Raw genomic sequence first — 18,644 nt, forward strand, 5'->3', positions numbered from 1 at the left:
TCTAAAATGGACATTTAATACACTTGTTTTCTCCGCTAAAATAGAAAATCTGAAGGGGAAAATGTATTTGCACCCACATATTAGGTGGGAATGAAATTTACCTTTTTTTACAGCAGAAAGCTGTATTATTAATACAGCATTTGTACGAATAATTTTTGTTTTCCCCCTTGTTTCTCCAAACTTCTCTCGGTGCCTGCACTACAATAAGGATACAGATGTGGCCACAGTTCAAACCCTGCTCTGCTACCTATAGACGTGACCTTGGGCATAACATTTAACCTGAGTTTTGGTTTGTTCCAATGTAAATGGAAACAATACTACCTAATATGAGGCCTGAAGAAAAATGTGTACCAACACCTGGCACACATGTTCAGTAAATGAGAGCTGTAATTGTTGGACATAGCAGTATCTGTGCTTCTTGATTTCCTTTTCTTTCATTCTCTCGTCCTTTCCTTTAAGGAATAAACAAAGAATTCAAATATCCTACATGAGAGGGGCAATTATTCAAGATTCTGTCACAGGTAAGAATAATTTCTACTTCTCTCTCAGTCCTTTTTCCTACATTAAACTACACTGAATCTACTCAGGAGGCCTCTCAATTCTTTTTTTTATGGATCAGAAACTCCTGCAATTAGCAACACCCAAGTTGGTCCTAATTCTGTAAGACAGAGGATACAGGAATATGTGAAGCAAAGGAAAAAGAAATGACATTTTTCTATTAATAGGATTTGTTTTCTAAAAGCCCACAATGACGGGGGCACCTGGATGGCTCGGCTGATTAAGTGTCTGACTTAGGCTCAGGTCATGATCTCTCGGTTTATGGGTTCGAGCCCCACTGGGCTCTGCTGACAGTGTAGAATCTGCTTGGGATTCTCTCTCTCTCTCTCTCTCTCTCTCTCTCTGCCTGTCCTCGACTCACACTTTCTCTCTCAAAAATAAATAAATAAAATAAAAAATAAAAGCCCATAATGACTTAGGTCTGGTCATTTTGTGTCTTATCTTCTGCAATATGAAGTACTTTGAACCCATTACAAGACCAAGAGAGAAAACTAATGGCTTTCTTAAAGAATACCACATCCAAGGAATGGACTGCTCAGGCATACTGTACAAAAAGTAAAACCTTCTCAACTGCTGATTCTATTGAAAGTAGACTAAACTGCTGAACTTGAGAATAAAAACCTATAGAAACACTTGAGCAGTGGAATTTAAGGAGGCACACTGTAGACAAACATCACTAATATCTAATCCTTCTTTGGTTCATACTTCAAAATAATTATAAATATACACTATCCAATTCTTACAAATAATTCAGGAAAAAATAAGTACCACAATCACTACCATCAAATATCCATTCCCAAATCAAACACACACACACCAGTCCTAAGAGAAGAAATAGCCTAGAGGACTCCAAAAAATCAGGGTATACAAAGAGAATCAGAAAAAAACAAAACAAAACAAACAAAAACAAAAACAAAACCCTCCCAGGGTGCCTGGCTGGCAGAGTCCAAAAAGCATGTGACTTTTGATCTTGGGATTGTGGGTTCAAACCCCAGGTTCAGTGTGCAAATTACTAAAAAAATAATAATCGTTTAAAAAAAAAACCTCCTGGGGCGCCTGGGTGGCGCAGTAGGTTAAGCGCCCGACTTCAGCCAGGTCACGATCTCGCGGTCCGTGAGTTCGAGCCCCGCGTCGGGCTCTGGGCTGATGGCTCAGAGCCTGGAGCCTGTTTCCGATTCTGTGTCTCCCTCTCTCTCTGCCCCTCCCCCGTTCATGCTCTGTCTCTCTCTGTCCCAAAAATAAATAAACGTTGAAAAAAATAAAAAATAAAAAAAAAACCTCCTTTCAAAAAATGGAATTTTTCTTTTAATTTGGGAACCTATCTTTTTGGGTAGTAGGGAGGCATCAGGAAAGACAGAATGGATTCTCATTGGCTACATCCTATAGTTCCTTCACTCCTGTATTTTACAATAGTTTTCTGAACTCCACAGAAAAAGACTGACAAATATGGAGATTCTATCTCAATGTTTTTGAGAAAGAGAAAAGAGTGATAACATCCGTTGCTTGTTGATTCTGGGAGAATGAACACAGTTGAATGGAAGAGAGGAGAAGCAGTTATCAACAAGGGTACAAGGAGCACCCATGTCTGTATATGGATCTTAAAGTGGGTTGGTTATAGGACAGGATGAAATTCCCACATGTACATCCTACTCCTGCTCATGCTGCACCCTGAGTGTGTATAAGGTGTTGTCTTCATGGGAGAATTTATTAGATGAGTGATTAAAGGCTGTCCAACTTGATCATTAGAACTGGGTAAGTAACTACAATTTCTTCCCTCTCAACATTACAAATTACTACACATCATGACTCAGGGGTCACTTGTGGACTGTAGAAATCATAGGGGCACCTGGGTGGCTCAGTTGAGCGTCCAACTTCAGCTTAGGTCATAATCTTGCTGTTTGTGGGTTCAAGCCTCACGTCGGGCTCTGTGCTGACAGTTCAGAGCCTGGAGCCTGCTTTGGATTCTGTGTCTCCCTCTCTCTGCCCCTCCCCCAGTCATATTTTCTCTCTCTCTCTCTCTCAAAAATAAATAATAAACATTAAAAAAGAGAGAGAAATCATAAATGTCCAATCTGTAAATGCCAAAGTGGATACTTCAAAGACCAGCCCTGAGAGGTGAATAATGACAAATATTTCTTGGGTTGTATGCATCAGGAATTGTTAAAGGGTTTTATACTTATTAACTCATGTAATCCTCATAGCAAGCCCTTGAAGTGGTGTTATTATAGCCACTATTATCTCCATTTTGTAGATGAAGACACCCAACTAGTACATGTGGAGGTGGAAGTCAAACCCAGTAGCTGGCCCAGTCTGTGTCCTTATACGACATGCCGCCCCTTACATGGAATGAAGGAAAACCAGGACAAAATAATCAGTGAATGTATCTGCCAGACCCACCTGAAACCAAGTTAAATCAAGATTCATACAGAGTTCCCAAGGAAAACCTGAGAGAGTGCTGTAGAGAGGCAGAAGGAAGCTGAAGGGAAAAAACAAACACCAAAAAACATGTGCCCCACAGGAGTAATGGCTGGCTGCATGGGAAAGAACTCTGGGGCTTCTTCAACCCCAGCTGAGTTACCTCTTGTAACTTACTCCACTGGGTCTGCTAAGGCCGAAGCCTCTATCACCCCGACAAACCCTCCAGGGTTCAATGGGAATCTTCTGATTCATGACACTCCAACCACAATTAATACTGCTGTATACTGCCTGGACAATTCTGTGCTTCCCTTCAAGAGCATGTAATCTAGAGGTCAACCTAAGAGTCCCCCTTTACACCTCCTTCTCCATCACCCTCAATATCCAATCTATCACCAAATTCCATCAATATTACCTGTTAAAAATGTTTCTAGAATTCATGTTCCTCTCTTATCTCCACCAGCACCACCTAATTCAAGCTACCACCACCCATTTGGACCACACGCTTTGCAGCTGGTCTACCCACATCTGTCCACTTTTCTGATCCATTCTCCACCCTAAAGCAGCAGTGTTACTTTCAGCACACAGTCTGCTTTGCATTATTGGAAGGATGAAGACAATGACTTGATATGGGCCTGTGCAGCCTGGCCCCTACCTACCTGTCCAATCTGGTTTCCTACCATCCTCTTCCTCAGTCTGCACATTGGCCACACTGGCCTTTCAACCTCCCATACCTGCCATGCTCATTCTCATCCTGAGTTGTTTCCACAAGATGCTCCTTCTATAAAATGCTTCTCCTCTACTTCTCCGCCCTATGAAGTTTGTGTATCCATCAGATCTCATGACAAGGGCCATTTCTATTACCAGGTTCTCACAGCCCTATGTATCTCACTCCCTCCTAGCCCTTGTCACAGTTGCAATTTCACATTTGTTCTATGTATTTAAGTCTGTCTCCCCAACAATCTAAACTCTGAGGGTAAGTCCTTATCTGTTTTTATGCTTACCATATATCCCCAGAATCCAATACAGGCCCTGCACATGGTACGTGTTCAAAAGATTTTGCTAATTTGATGAGCAATGACTAAGTAGTGAGATGTTTTAAAGAGGTTTTAAAACCACTTGAGCAGGGACTAGAGAAACATATGGCTTAAGATATGATATCTAGGCTTGAGCCATTACTATAGATGGCATCACTAAATGCTCTAATCATATGGTAAAGTTCTGGAGAAAAGAGTGTGTTCCACTGAACACAGTCATGCATGTGGTATTCATCCAGAAAGACCAGAAATTGTGAAGCCTGTCCAGTAAGAACTGTAGGAGCACGACAGCCGTGGATGGGGCTGGCGTCATCCCAGGATCCGACAGCCAATCCAACCAGCCTCTAGTGACAGCTGCCTGTGTGCTTCCTTACATCGCCATCTGGTTTCAGAGAGGGGCCTGGACTCCATTTTAACCCTTTACTACTTCTTTTTTTTTTTTTTCCCAACGTTTATTTATTTTTGGGACAGAGAGAGACAGAACATGAACGGGGGAGGGGCAGAGAGAGAGGGAGACACAGAATCGGAAACAGGCTCCAGGCTCCGAGCCATCAGCCCAGAGCCTGACGCGGGGCTCGAACTCACGGACCGCAAGATCGTGACCTGGCTGAAGTCAGACGCTTAACCGACTGTGCCACCCAGGCGCCCCAACCCTTTACTACTTCTATCCCACCATCCTTCAACTCTTGACACTCCCTGCCCAGCTGCCTAAGAGCAAACAGTGACAATCGTACTTCCAAAGCTATGAAACATGGGATAAAAGTCCTAGCTCACCCCAATTAAGTATCTTGGTTCAATGGGTAGGAAAAAAAGGTAGAAAAGTATGGTTCTTTAATAATTAAGGAGAATTGGTTCTCCTAGTTACACTGACAGACTTTTCTTGAACTCTGCAAGACTCCTGAAAACCAACTCATTTGAAAATGATGCAAATTTTCAGGGCACCTGGGTGGCTCAGTAGGTTGAGCGTCCGACTTCCTGCCCAGGTCATGATCTCACGGTTCACGAGCTGGAGTCCCACACTGGGTCCTCTGCTGACAGTGCAGAGCCCGCTTCAGATCCTCTGTCCCCCTCTCTCTTCCCTTCCCCTGCTCATGCTCTCTCCCTCAAAAATAAACAAACATTAAAAAAAGAAAATGATGCAAATTTTCAACAAACGTAGCAGTTACAAATGGACCAAATGATTTGTGTGACACCTCTTGCGACTCCATCTGAGTGTGGACATTTTGTGCCATTACGGTGCAAAAGAATGGCAAAGACTGCTGTCAGCAGTCACAGCATGCCCACAGTTTCCAAACTAGGGTATCCCAGTGGCCTGAGTTCAGTCACAACAGTGGCTGAACATAAATGGGGAACAGTTCTACCACAGTGGTAGGATGGGAGTTCGGGTTTGTAGTCACTAATTCCTTATTTCAACATTTACCCCAATGTTTTGGCTACTGTTTGTTTTAATTTAAAAAGAGAACAAGGGCATGAATAACAAGTCTTCCTGTTTCCGCATGGTTTACCCCAGAGATCAAAAGGAGCCGCAGGAGTACCACCCACCCCTAGGACCTGCCAGTGCCCCCACATCATCTAAAAAGCCCACCCCATGCTGAGCCAGAAGCGCTCCTCTCCTGGCAATCTGTGACAACTGCCACCCATTTTTCCGCAAGCTGATGGCCCAAAGGAGACACACCTACCGGAACCTGGATCATCCACGTGGCCTGGCACTAAAACGTTGTCAATGGCATCTCTTCTCAGAACTCTGTTTCTGAGAAGGAGTGGCCCAAAGCACAGGGCTCCGATGAGCCCGAGGAGCGAATCTAGTGAGTCAACACTCAAGCTGAATGTCTGGTTACTCAGAGCTGCGGGGTGACCCATCTCTAATACATACCAATTCATTTCAACAAACAGCTCCCGAACATCCTAAATACCTAATGCTGAGAATAAAAAGATAAATAAGAATTGACTTCTGCTCTCACTAAATCCAGACAAATAATAAGTCATAATTGGAACAGTGGGTGAACAATGCAATAAATACTAGAAGCCTACAAAAGATTATATATCAAGACTGCATCATCTCATGTAATCCTCACAACTCTGTTAACAGCCATTACCGTTCCCATTTTACTGATGAGGAAAACAAGGCCGACCTAGGTTAAGTGAAGTGAGACTTGAGCCTCAGTTTACCTGATCAGAATCATATTCTTCACTATAATATAACCTGCCTCTGCCTGCTGGCCACATCCTTCTCCAGGGCACCGTCTTACCCCTGCCTTTTCGCACCCTCTTTCACCGATGAACTATCACTTCTCGCGTACCTGCTGTACTCCAGCACAGCAAACCCAGGAGAGAACAGAACACACTGCCTCTGCCTCCCCACCCAGAGCACACAGGAGTCGACCACAGTACATGCGTAACAAAGATGTGTGCGAAGTGCTGCTCTCGGGGACGGACAGGCCATGATGGGAACACAGCAGGAACACCAAACCGCACTCACACAGGGTTAGAGAAGATTGCTCCCCTCAGGAAGTGTCATTTATACTGAGACCTGAAAATAAGCAGAAATTAGTTCCAGGCCAAACCACCACTCTCTGGCTGCTCCTCTGCAAGGCTCCTTTCCAGGCGGGGTCCTCCTCCCTCTACACAAGACCCGTGTTCCCTGCACAAGCTCTCCCACTCACGTCACTTCCAGCAATATAGCGGATGACCCCCAAAGGGCTCTTCACTCCAGATCTCTATTCAAAAGCTCCAGGCCTAGACACCTGAACAGCCTCCTGCCCAGCTGCACGGGAATGTTCCTAACATCCTCCAAATTCACATTTTATTTATTTTTTTTTTAATTTTTTTTTTTAACGTTTTATTTATTTTTGAGACAGAGAGAGACAGAGCATGAATGGGGGAGGGTCAGAGAGAGGGAGACACAGAATCTGAAACAGGCTCCAGGCTCTGAGCTGTCAGCACAGAGCCCGACGCGGGGCTCGAACTCACGGAGTGTGAGATCGTGACCTGAGCCGAAGTCGGACGCTTAACCGACTGAGCCACCCAGGCGCCACAAAATTCACATTTTAAAACCAGCTCATCACTCTGCTGCCCACCACCAAACCTGTTCATCCTCCTCTGGGCTCTGACTCAATGATCGGTCCCATCAACAGACACCCAAAAGTCATTCATTTCTTTTTCTTTTTTTAATTTTTTAAAAATGTTTATTTACTGGGGCACCTGGGTAGCTCAGTTGGCTAAGTGTCCTACTTGGGCTCAGGTCACAATCTCACCGTACGTGGGTTCAAGCCCCACATCAGGCTCTGTGCTGACAGCTCAGAGCCTGGATTCTACTTCAGATTCTGTGTCTCCCTCTCTCTCTGCCCCTCCCCAGCTCGCACACGTGTGCGCACTCTCTCAAAAATAAGTAAACCATTAAAAAGTTATTTTTATGTATATTTTACTTACTTACTTACTTATTTAATATATTTATTTTATTTTTAATTTTTATTTATTTTTATTTATTCGGGGGAGGGGCAGAAAGAGAGAGGGAGAGAGACAATCCCAAGCAGGCTCCACACTATCAGTGCAGACACGGAGCTCGATCTCACAAACCATGAGATCATGACCTGAGCCAAAATCAAGAGCTGGACACTTAACTGACTGAGCCACCCAGATGTCCCTTTTTTTTTAAAGTTTTCATTTAAATTCCGGTTAGTTAGCATATAGTGTAGTATTAGTTTCAGGTATACAATGTAGTGACTCAACACTTCCATACATTACCCAGTGTTCATCACAACAAATGCACTCCTTTATCCTCACCGCCTATTTAACCGATCCCCCCCCCCACCTCCCTTGACCCAGCAGTCATTCTTTACTACTCCCTGCCCTCATGACCTGTCTGCTCTGCTTTATTAATAGCTCCAGAATCCATCCACATCTGTCCATCCCTTTGCTGCTTTTACTTTCAGCCACCATCACCTCTCACTTTGCATGCTCCCGTGACCACAGCCACACTGTCACCATCTAGCTCCCAGTGAAGCCACTGGACCCATCAGTCAATTCAACCGTCCACACAATTCAAGACCCCTGCCAAGACCTCTCCGATCACCCCTCCCTCCTGTATTGCAACAATCTCTTACCTTGTCAGCCTCCCCAACCGATGACACAAAATGGGGGAGGAGGCTGTACCTGTATGTATTTTCTAGCCTCAGATAGTAAATTGTCAAGAAAAGTCTACTAAAAGAATGCATAAACAGAAACATACAAAGAGACAAGTAATTCTTCTTCCTGGTAATATTCTTTAACTATCCTAAGCATAGTTCTTGACAGATTTTTTTAAATTACTACCTAAGTATGATCAGTACTAAAGTATATGATTAGCGCCAAGTCTTACCAACTTTTGTCACACTTCTTTCTGAAACACATTCTAGTCCCATCAATAGGACAGGGGCATATGCAAAGCCAGACTTTAAATATGAAGCTCTATCACTGAAGATACAGCCTAGAAGCTAAATGAATGTACCTACTGTCCAATTCTAGGGAGCTGGAAATCTAGGCAGGATTTGTTCCTGGAGCTGGTTCCCAGACTGCTAGTTCCCTGCTCCTGGCCAGAGGGCTTCACTCGCTTTAGAGCCAGGCTTTAGAGCCTGCTAGCAGGCTCAGTCCCCTCTGAAAGCTTGCCCAGGTAACAGCTCTGCTAACCACAGCTCCACTCTATACCCTCTATATACTCTCTGGCATACAAGCAACAATTACTCTGACAAGAAAACAGTATCTGAAGCCAGGAAAGCAGACATGCAGTAAGAGGTGAACTGACAATCTCTGTCTGGGCTCAAAGTAACAGACCACAGACTAAGCCGGTTCAGGTATCTGGTCTTTAAGGACTCTGCTATTTACTCACCATGCAGATCAGGTCTCAGCCTTTAATAAGTGTTCATTTCATAGGGTTGTTGGGAACTTTCAATAACATTTCAGACTAAGCATCTATTATCCACAAAAATATGTGTCTAACTTAAACACATAAATGTATAATTTGATGGAGGTTTCACTACGTCCACTTCCACATGTCCCATGTCATTATCTTGATAATGATCCTGTAAGGTATTCTCATCCCTGCTTTACAGATAAGGCCAATGAAGCTCCAAGAGGTTAAATCGTGTGTCTGGACTCATACAGCTAAACAGGTGATGAAGCCAGAACTTGTTCGCAGGAGTTCCGACACCTGGCTTAGTACTTTTGATTTTTACTTTGTTTTTGTAAAAGTTGTACTAGGATACAAATTCAGGGGCGTCTGGCTGGCTCGGTTGGTAGATCATATGACTCTTGACCTTGGGGTTGTGAGTTGAAGCCCCACATTGAGCACAGAGTTTGCTTAAAAAAAAAAAAAAGGCAAATTCATACACCATACAAATCACCTACTTAAAGCACATAATTCAGTGGTGTTTAGTATATTCAGTTATCCAACTATCACAACTATCAATTTTAGGATATTTTCATCACACCTAAAAGAAACATGGTACCCATTAGCATTCATCCCTCCTATTCTCCCTGACACCACCCTAACACCACTCTGAGCCCTAGGTAACTACGAATCTTAAACTTTTTTCCTATTACAAAATAATAGCATCAAGTGTCCTTTCAACTGTAACAAGTGTTCAGGACAGGGAAACAGGAGACAACCTGTAACAGTGCATTACCCTAACAGCTAAGCAATACTTACTCATGTGCCCATTCTAAATCCTTGCATTCACGTTTAGACTGCTTTTTCCCCTTATCTCGGATTTTTTTTCTTAAAGGAAGAAAAGTAACTGCTCGCTAAGACCCAAATTAAGTCCCTCACTCTGGTTTGACAGCTCATCACTTATTGAATGACAGTAAAAGCATTACTCATTCATGCTTCTTGACAACAATCACTCTAACAGATGACTGTTGGGGTATAGAGACCAAGAACAGAGTCAGGAACCACACTAACGGCCTACCGCAGTTCTCACCTCACCACCCCAATCACTCTCCCGGAAAAATAAAAGAGAGGCTCAGAACGATGCTCCCACCAGCTCCCCTGAGGCCCCCTCTTGGGATGGCCACAGTCCTCTCTGAAGCCACGCTGACCTCCAGGAGGCCACACTCTGTGGCACTGCAGGCCAAGGAGCTTACAGCTCTGTTGGAGAAAGATCTGCAGACACAAAGCAATTACACACAAGGAGTAGAGAATAAATGCTCGACTGTAGCAACAAAGAACCCAGAGCTACAGACGGCCTGTACCATGGGCAAAAAGAAAGGGAGAATGCCAATTAGGAAAGACTGGCGAACACAGAGAGGCTGAAGTGGCTCTGGCCTTCAGTGTCCCCTGGCCAGCAGCCTTTCCCACTACACTCCTCGCTCACTTTTCTCTATTTGGGTTTCCCCTATGACTTCATTTGAAATAGCAGTTCTCAATAGGGGATGAAGGAAAAAATAATAATTAACAGAAAAAAAAATGTGGATACTTACAGCAGGTGCCCCTCCCCCCCCCCACACCCTTCCCTGACCCTAAAGCACATTCAAATCTCTAAACCAGGACTTGGTGCAGTGTATTTATTTTGAAAAAGCTCCCCCAAAGAACCATGCTGTTTAAAAAAAAAATAAGGGGGGGAGGGGCACCTGGGTGGCTCAGTCAGTTAAGCATCCAACTATTGGTTTCAGCTCAGGTCATGATCTCACAGTTTGTGAGTTCGAGCCTCACATCGGGCTCCATGCTGACAGCGTAAAGCTTGCTTCAGATTCTCTCCCCCTCTCTCTCTGCTCCTCCCCTGCTCACACACTCTCTCTCTCAAATAACTTAAAAAAAATTTTTTTTTAATTTCCTTGGGCAAAATAGGTTCAAAAGCACTTGCCTAGGCCAACTCTATATGAATCAGGAAATGACCCAAAGAGGTCAAGGGGGCTCCCTCAAAATCACACAGAAAAAAATGAACAGAGTCCTGGCCTCCCAAATGCAAACTAACACTCTCTCAACAAACCAGAAGAAGGCAGGAATCTGCAGTGAGTCTGGAAAGGGTATTAAGATTTGGGAAAGCGGCAGGCACACAGGAGGACACTTAAATGGGAAAATGACACACACAGGCTGCACCCAGCAGGAACCTGGCTGTGCCGTGCAGGGTGACTCGGGTAGAGGGAGAGACCAGGTAAGCATCTATGGTCTGTGGTTCCAACCACAGCAAGGAGGGCAGAATGAATGGAAGTGAAGACAAACCAGCAAAGAGGGCACCCCCCAAGGGAACCCTGGAAACTGTGATGGCCAGGAGTATAACCGGCTGGCTGGGGAGAGAAGGGGCCACTGGCAGGCTAATTTACAAGATAGCCACGCTGGATCGGACAGAAGGCCCAGGACATGAAACACTGCCCAAACCTCAGGTCCTCCTGCATGCCTTCAAGACAAGGAAAAACACTGTGACAGAAGGACAGAGAAGGAATCCATGAAAGAGCTTACTGAAAAAGAAAGCTATGAAGGAAGGGAAGCCCTCTGGATGGAGAGGAAAGGCGTCCTTTGTGGGCCCCTGTAAAAGGGACAGCACCCCCCACTCTGGTGACCAGCCTCTGAGAGTGCAAGGGAAGAACAATGCTAGAAGGGAACATAAGAAATGTCGCCACTATCGGGACCTGCACTTATGGCCCAAAGAATGAACACATGCACGCACGCACACACACACACACACACACACACACACACACCTGCAGCTTCTGGGGTAAACGGTAATAGCTACTACAACAATTAACATTTAATAAGGGTTTGCTGCACTTTGGGTACTGTGTTAACTTCGATGGACTGCCTCACTTAAGACTAACAACAATCTTATGAGCTAGACTCAACTGTTTTTATTCCCATTTCAGAGGTCAGGAAACCGAGGCTCAGAGAAGTTAAATACCCAGACCAAATCCACAAGGCAAGTAGCAGAGCTCTAATTCCAAAGCTGTGCTCTTAACCACATTACACTAAAAGTTAAAGAGGGTAGCACTGGAATGTATACAAGTGCTGGAGAAAAGTAGCAGGTGGCAGTTACAGGGCTGTCAGAATCTCAGAGTCGAAGCTAACTGACGTGACTAACAACAGCTGCAAACACACATGGCATTGCCTTCTGTGCACCAACCTCCTGCCCCACTCCTAGGACTGCTACACAAATACTAGGTCAGCTGAATAGCTGGCAAGGAGCTAAAAGCCTTGGAACAGGAGCTTTTCCGTGGTCTTGGACCAAGAGGAACCAGGAGCAAACGAGAAGGTGCCTACAGGCTCACAAAGGGCCAGACTGACTTCATGGTAAAGCAGTATTCGCAGAAAGCAGAATAACAAGCCTGCGTGTCCTAGCAGCACCCCTCGGATTCTACTTTTCAGGATTTAGCCCACTTCACCCCCCACCACGCCTTACATAAGGTATGAGACAGATGCTTCGACCACCTGGGCCCAACATGCCCATGAGCCTTTCGAGCTGTCCCTGTTGCCTGCCCACTACATCATCCCCCTCCTCCCCACACCAGCACCCACCCTCACACTGCCCTTTCCAAGTCCTACGCTGCCTTCACATGAGGCCGAATGCTGCCGCAGCCTTCTGTGCTCCAAAAGCATTCTGTGCACGCCTCCTTCATGAACAGGCAGCACCTACTTCTGTGCATTAGAGCCATCTGTTGACTTGCTGTCTCTCTAACAGAATGTGAACCCCCTGAGAGCACAGACTGTTTTTATGCATTCCTAATTCTAACACGGTGCAAATGGGAGGTACACGATCGATAATTCTCCCAATTCAAGTGACTATCAATAATAACAGCATCTAGGGGTGCCTGGATGGCTCAGTCGGGTAAGCGTCTGACTTCAGCTCAGGTCATGATCTCACAGTTCGTGAGCTCAAGTCCCGTGTCAGGCTCTGTGCTGACAGCTCAGAGCCTGAAGCCTGCTTCAGATTCTGTGTCTCCCTCTCGCTCTGTCCCTTCCTTGCTCACACTCTGTCTCTCTCTCTCTCTCTCAAAAATAAGCAAAAAAAAAAAAAATTTTTTTTTAAATAATAGCATCTTAACAGTCATGTCATGTACATGTGGTTACTTCTTATCACATTCAAAGTCAGCCTGCAGGAAAGATGGTCATTCAATGTTACAGTTGAGGAAAAAAATCTGAAAGGTGAAACCACACTGGGAAGTGGATCTCAAGGGATTAAAGCAAAACAGGAATTCGATTGTATGTCTAGAGAAAAGGTAAGAACACAGTGAGATTTTTTTATCCAAAAATCTGGGCTCATTCCCTTCAAGGTATTCTTGGGAATTTTAAAACTCTCTTAGCAAGAAAAGCAACACACCCAGCAGCTCAGGACCACCGTCTCAAACAGGGGTTGGCAATCTGTCATAAGGGAAGGGTAGACAGGTGTCTGGCTGGCTCAGTTGGAACAGCATGTGACTCTTGGTCTCAGGGTTGTGAGTTTGAGCCCCATTTGGGGTGTGGAGATTACTTAAAAATAAAATCTTAAAAAAAATTAAATTAAATTAAAAAAAGGAAAGGCAGACTTCGAAATATTTCACCAAGGTGTCCAGGACTTCCATTCACAAGCCCTGCTTTTCTTGTGGCTGCAACCCTTCCCTTTCCCAAAAGCAAATGACTGAGGGCTTAGATGCCACCTCTGAAGGGCTTCCCCCACTGAAGTCTATAGGGAATAATGAAGGACAGGGGCACAGGAGGTAAAAGTGATGATTATACTATTTTAGGAAAAGTATTTACCCATGAAAGCAAAACAGCACTGGCTTGCAACTGCTTTTTTTTTTTTTTAATTTTTTTTTTCAACGTTTATTTATTTTTGGGACAGAGAGAGACAGAGCATGAACGGGGGAGGGGCAGAGAGATGGAGACACACAGAATCGGAAACAGGCCCCAGAGCCTGACGCGGGGCTCGAACTCACGGACCGTGAGATCGTGACCTGGCTGAAGTTGGACACTTAACCGACTGCACCACCCAGGTGCCCCTCAACTGCCTTTTAAATAAACAGTTATTACTTCCAGGGGTAATCTGATTTTACTTACTCATATCTTAAGTAAACCATTGAACAGAGGTGATACATGGACAAAATTTGGCCTATGATAGAGTCATTAGAAATAAAGGACAATGGGGGCACCTGGCTGGCTCAGTCAATAGAGCATGCGACTCCTGATCTCAGGGTTGTGAGTTCAAGCCTCATGTTGGAGGCAGAGATTAAAGAAAAAAAAGAAAGAAAAAAAGAAAAGAAAAGAAAAAAAAAAAAAGAAATGAGGGAAGAGGGAAAAATACATCTCCAGCACAAAACTAGCAAAATGTCAAAGGCCAAATGTTTTTTTTTTTTTTTTTTTCAAAAAAAATTTTTTTTCAACGTTTATTTATTTTTGGGACAGAGAGAGAAAGAGCATGAACGGGGGAGGGGCAGAGAGAGAGGAAGACACAGAATCGGAAACAGGCTCCAGGCTCTGAGCCATCAGCCCAGAGCCTGATGCGGGGCTCGAACTCACGGACCGCAAGATCGTGACCTGGCTGAAGTCGGACGCTTAACCAACTGCGCCACCCAGGCGCCCCAAAGGCCAAATGTTAATAATGAAAAAAGTCAACTAGTAAGTGTTCTCATTAGGTTGGAATTTTAAATATAATTAAATCATTCTCAAATATATAAAGGAACAAAGAAAAGAGGAAAAGAAACTTTCAGAGATAGTGAAAAACACTCTAAGAAAGAGTTACCACACAGTGAATTTTCTGGGCATGATACCATGGCAACAACCACAACAACTAAATACTCCACTTTCATTAATACCTTAGCTGGGAAAGATTTCTGTATTCTAAGATTAATGATTAAGCACTTTCTGAAACCATCCAAATGGTCCTGACCAACAACTTAGTGACAGCAACAAGAGCCCACATCTACTAAAGGCTAACCATGTGCCAAGTACTCTAAGGACTTGCATAATCACACTTAATATTCATAAATGTTCACATATACCTATCAGAGATTATTATTATTATGATTTCCATCTTCCAGGTAGAAATACAACCAAGGCTTAGAGGACGGTCTCACTCACAGCCAAAATAAGCAGTGTCTGCCCTCCTTAGAGTTGTGACCCTGGAGGCATGCAGAGGGGACTAAGGAAAGAAGTGGCCCTGTGGCCCTTCTAGCTCTTGAGCAGCTTCACTCTGCTCCATTTGTACCTCCCCTCTTCATCCTCCCAAAACAACAAAAGATTAGAGGTTGTAAGAATTATTCCAGCTCCGGGCATCTGGAGGGCTCAGTTGGTTAAGCATCTGACTCTTGACCTTGGCTGGGGTCATGATCTCATGGCTCCTGAGCTCACTGCACTAACAGCATGGACCCTGCTTGGAATTCTTTCTCCCTCTCTGTCCCACCCCACTCGTGCTCTCTCTTTCAAAATAAACAAACAAACTTGGGGCGCCTCGGTGGCACAGTTGGTTAAGTGCCCGACTCAGCTCAGGTCATGATGTCAAGGTTTCCGAGTTTGAGCTCCATACAGGGCTCTCTGCTGTCAGCATGGAACCTACTTCTAATCCTCTGTCCTCCCCATCTCTGTCCTTCCCCCACATGTACTCAGAGTCTCTCTCTTTCTCTCTCTCAAAAATAAACATTAAAATAAATAATAAATAAACTTTAAAAATTTTTTTAAAAAATTATTCCATGCAAAATTTTTAAAAAGAATTATTCCAGCTCAATCCTACCTCCCAACCTCTCTCAAGCGGTTTATTTTAAATGATTCATTAAACTGCAAACCTGCCGATCTTCTTGTTGTCTCCCCAAAACACATCAGAAGCCACAAGCATAACGCATGGGAAACTAAGGGTAGTTTCCTGCTGGTAAAACAACTCAAAGTGCACACTCTCCTGTCACAGATCAGCAGTACCATCTTCAAACATGACAACCACATGCAGGTTATACATTTTTACATATATTATGACTGGGAACAAAGCAAGAACATACTAACAACTGGAAATAACTGCTTTGGTTAAGATAGCATAATTAATGGTAATTTTACTTTTCTAACTTCGGAAGTCTGCAACTTTGTTACATTCTTTTTTCTTTTTTTAAATATTGTCTTTATCATAAAAATAGGTATACATCTTTTAAGGTGATTTAAAAAATCCAACTCTAAGAACACCGTCATGCAGGATGGTTTAATGTGAAATTATTCCAAGAATGTCAAACATCTTGTTGAAGATGCTCAGAGAAAAATCTAGAACTTTAAATTTCTAGTATGGGTTGCCCTCAGCCTAAGATTTCGATGGTAGCCATCACATTTGGTGATGGTAGCCAACATTTTGATGGTTTCACCATCACAGAGGAAAGCAGGGTGCAGGAGAGCATCGGGTTCTGAGACAGAGGCTGTCAGTGTGGCAGCTGTTCGATCAAGCTGCAGGAAGTGTTGCCGGACGTAGCCTCATGACATCTTCTGATGCTCCATCTGCAGAAGTTGAATGGTATTGGAAAGGATCCAGGGAGATGCCGCAGGAAGCACATGCAGGAGAGAAAAAGCGGAAGCTTTGGAGAGATCATCAGACTATAAAAGCCACAGCTAAGAAAGTGGTCATTTTAGGAAGAACTTTTGATGTCCTTTATATCACTGTCAATGACCTCTAAGTTCAAAGAGAAAATTCTGCAGTCATCAAAAAATTAGTTTGGAATGGAAAAAAGTTAAGAGTCTTTAAAAAAGAAAAGTGAATGGATCTAGATTTGCTTTTAAAGGTATATCTTTAAGTTTATTTATTTTGAGAGAGAGAGAGTGCACATACACAAGCCGGGGAGGGGCAGAGAAAGAGGGAGAGAGGGAATGCCAAGCAAGCTCCATGCTGTCACCCCAGAGCCTGACTCTGCGATTCAATCCAAGGAACTGTGAGATCCTGACCTAAGCCGAAATCAAGAGTCAGACACTTAAACAACTGAGCCACTCAGGCACCCCTAAAGGTATTTTTTATTGCTGGGACTGAGCAAGGAAGTCTGATTTAGGATAAGCCAATCTCTTCTAGCCACGGATCCACCCAACTCATCAAAGTCAGTAGTCCAGCACAGTAGTGTTCCACCAAAAATAATCTCAATCATTTCATCTGTTTTGTATCCCCAACCTCTAGAACAATGCCTCGTACTTGCAGGTGCTTTAAGTAAATATCAGCTGAATGAATCTCCAAGGGGCCCTTGTATCCACTCACAGTCACCTAGTGGAGAAGCTAACAAAAGCCAAGAACAAAACTGCTACTAGAGAACACGAATGAGAAAGCATTTTAGCATGTGAATGCTGATCATGACTACAGGCATGTTTCACTAATAATACTCCCTGCATTCATAAATGTAAGTACGGAAGAACAGCCTTGGAGTCGGACTGCGTGAGTTTAAATCTTGGCACCACCCCTTGCCAGCTATGGCCGTGAGCAAGGTACTAATTTCACTGGTTCTCTCCACATCTAAACACACAAAACGGAGGGAATAGTATCCACTGCATAAGATAGTTGAAAGGATGAAATGAGAGAAGCACAGTTCCTGGGACACAGAAGTGCCTAATAAATATTGGTAATTATTCATTTTATTATTCTGATATATACCCCCTCCCGGCCATTATCTCTTGGAAAGACACTAGATCATAGATAGGTTCACTTCTTTCCATGAAAAGATATGGCAGTAAGTGAAGATTAGGCAATCAAATGCATTCTTTTCCTTAAGGGTTAAATGAGAAGATAAAATTGGCTCAAGTCTGGATTTTTTTTTTTTTTTTGACCCTTCTTCAAGCTTTGTTTCTTTTCTTGCTTTTTTCTTCCTATGTCTATGTATTCCCTAAGCTCCCGGGGGCCTGGCTTAGCCATGGGCACCACTGGCTCCAGGAGACAGTTCTCTCTGGTCTGAAATACTTCTGTGGTGTGGACAGGACATTTAACCTTGCGAGGCCGCACTTCCACATTGTGTTACAGAAGAAGAGTACAGTGGTGGAGATTATCTTTAAATTCTCTCCCAAATCTAAAAATCCACAAATGGGGGGCACCTGGCTGGCTCAGTTGGTAGAGCATGCGACTCTTGATCTCAGGATTGTGAGTTACAAGTAAGTAACTGATAGTGCTCGCTTCGGCAGCACATATACAAGTAAGTAACTGATAATTTATTAGTGTATTCAAGTCAAACACTGACTTAAATTCTACTAGAAAGTCCATTTAAATCATACTTGGAAAATCATACAAATATGGACACAAGTACCACAGACTCTAAAAGCTGGATTCTTCCTGGTCTTAGTTTCAGAGAACAACGCAGGAGCACCCTGAAGCTTTTATTCAACTCCCTTATCACAATGAACCCGGCTCTTGCTAAATCAGAACTTTCCCTTAGGATCATCTAATGGTCCTCTATCTACAGCTTCTTCCTGGCACAGACAATAAGCATTTCTAATCATTATAAATACCAAACCAGTGCTTACAATTTCAAGGTAACTGACCAGAGAACTGGCAGTCCTGAACAATCAGAACTGATACTCAGCACCAGAGAAGGTGATGAAGTAGAAATCCATTAAAAATCACTCTGCAGGGGCGCCTGGGTGGCGCAGTCGGTTAAGCGTCCGACTTCAGCCAGGTCACGATCTCGCGGTCCGTGAGTTCGAGCCCCGCGTCAGGCTCTGGGCTGATGGCTCGGAGCCTGGAGCCTGTTTCCGAT

General features: G+C 43.9%; 1 protein-coding gene across 3 annotated transcripts in view; it reads right to left on the reverse strand.

Moving 5' to 3' along the window:
- Positions 1 to 18,644, reverse strand: part of MTMR12 (myotubularin related protein 12) — a 67,848-nt gene that overhangs the window by 45,240 nt on the left and 3,964 nt on the right. The window contains exon 1 of one of the 3 annotated variants that reach the window (XM_040494825.1): positions 8,875 to 8,896. The exons of the other annotated variants lie outside the window; for them this stretch is intronic. Coding sequence (XP_040350759.1) covers positions 8,875 to 8,877 — 3 coding nt within the window. The 5' untranslated portion in view covers positions 8,878 to 8,896. Of the gene's footprint in view, positions 1 to 8,874; positions 8,897 to 18,644 lie in introns of those variants that run through there. 3 annotated transcript variants of the gene reach the window in all.

This window comes from Herpailurus yagouaroundi, unplaced genomic scaffold, assembly GCF_014898765.1.
Source record: "Herpailurus yagouaroundi ecotype Mexico unplaced genomic scaffold, PumYag 29, whole genome shotgun sequence".
Lineage (NCBI taxonomy): Eukaryota > Metazoa > Chordata > Mammalia > Carnivora > Felidae > Herpailurus > Herpailurus yagouaroundi.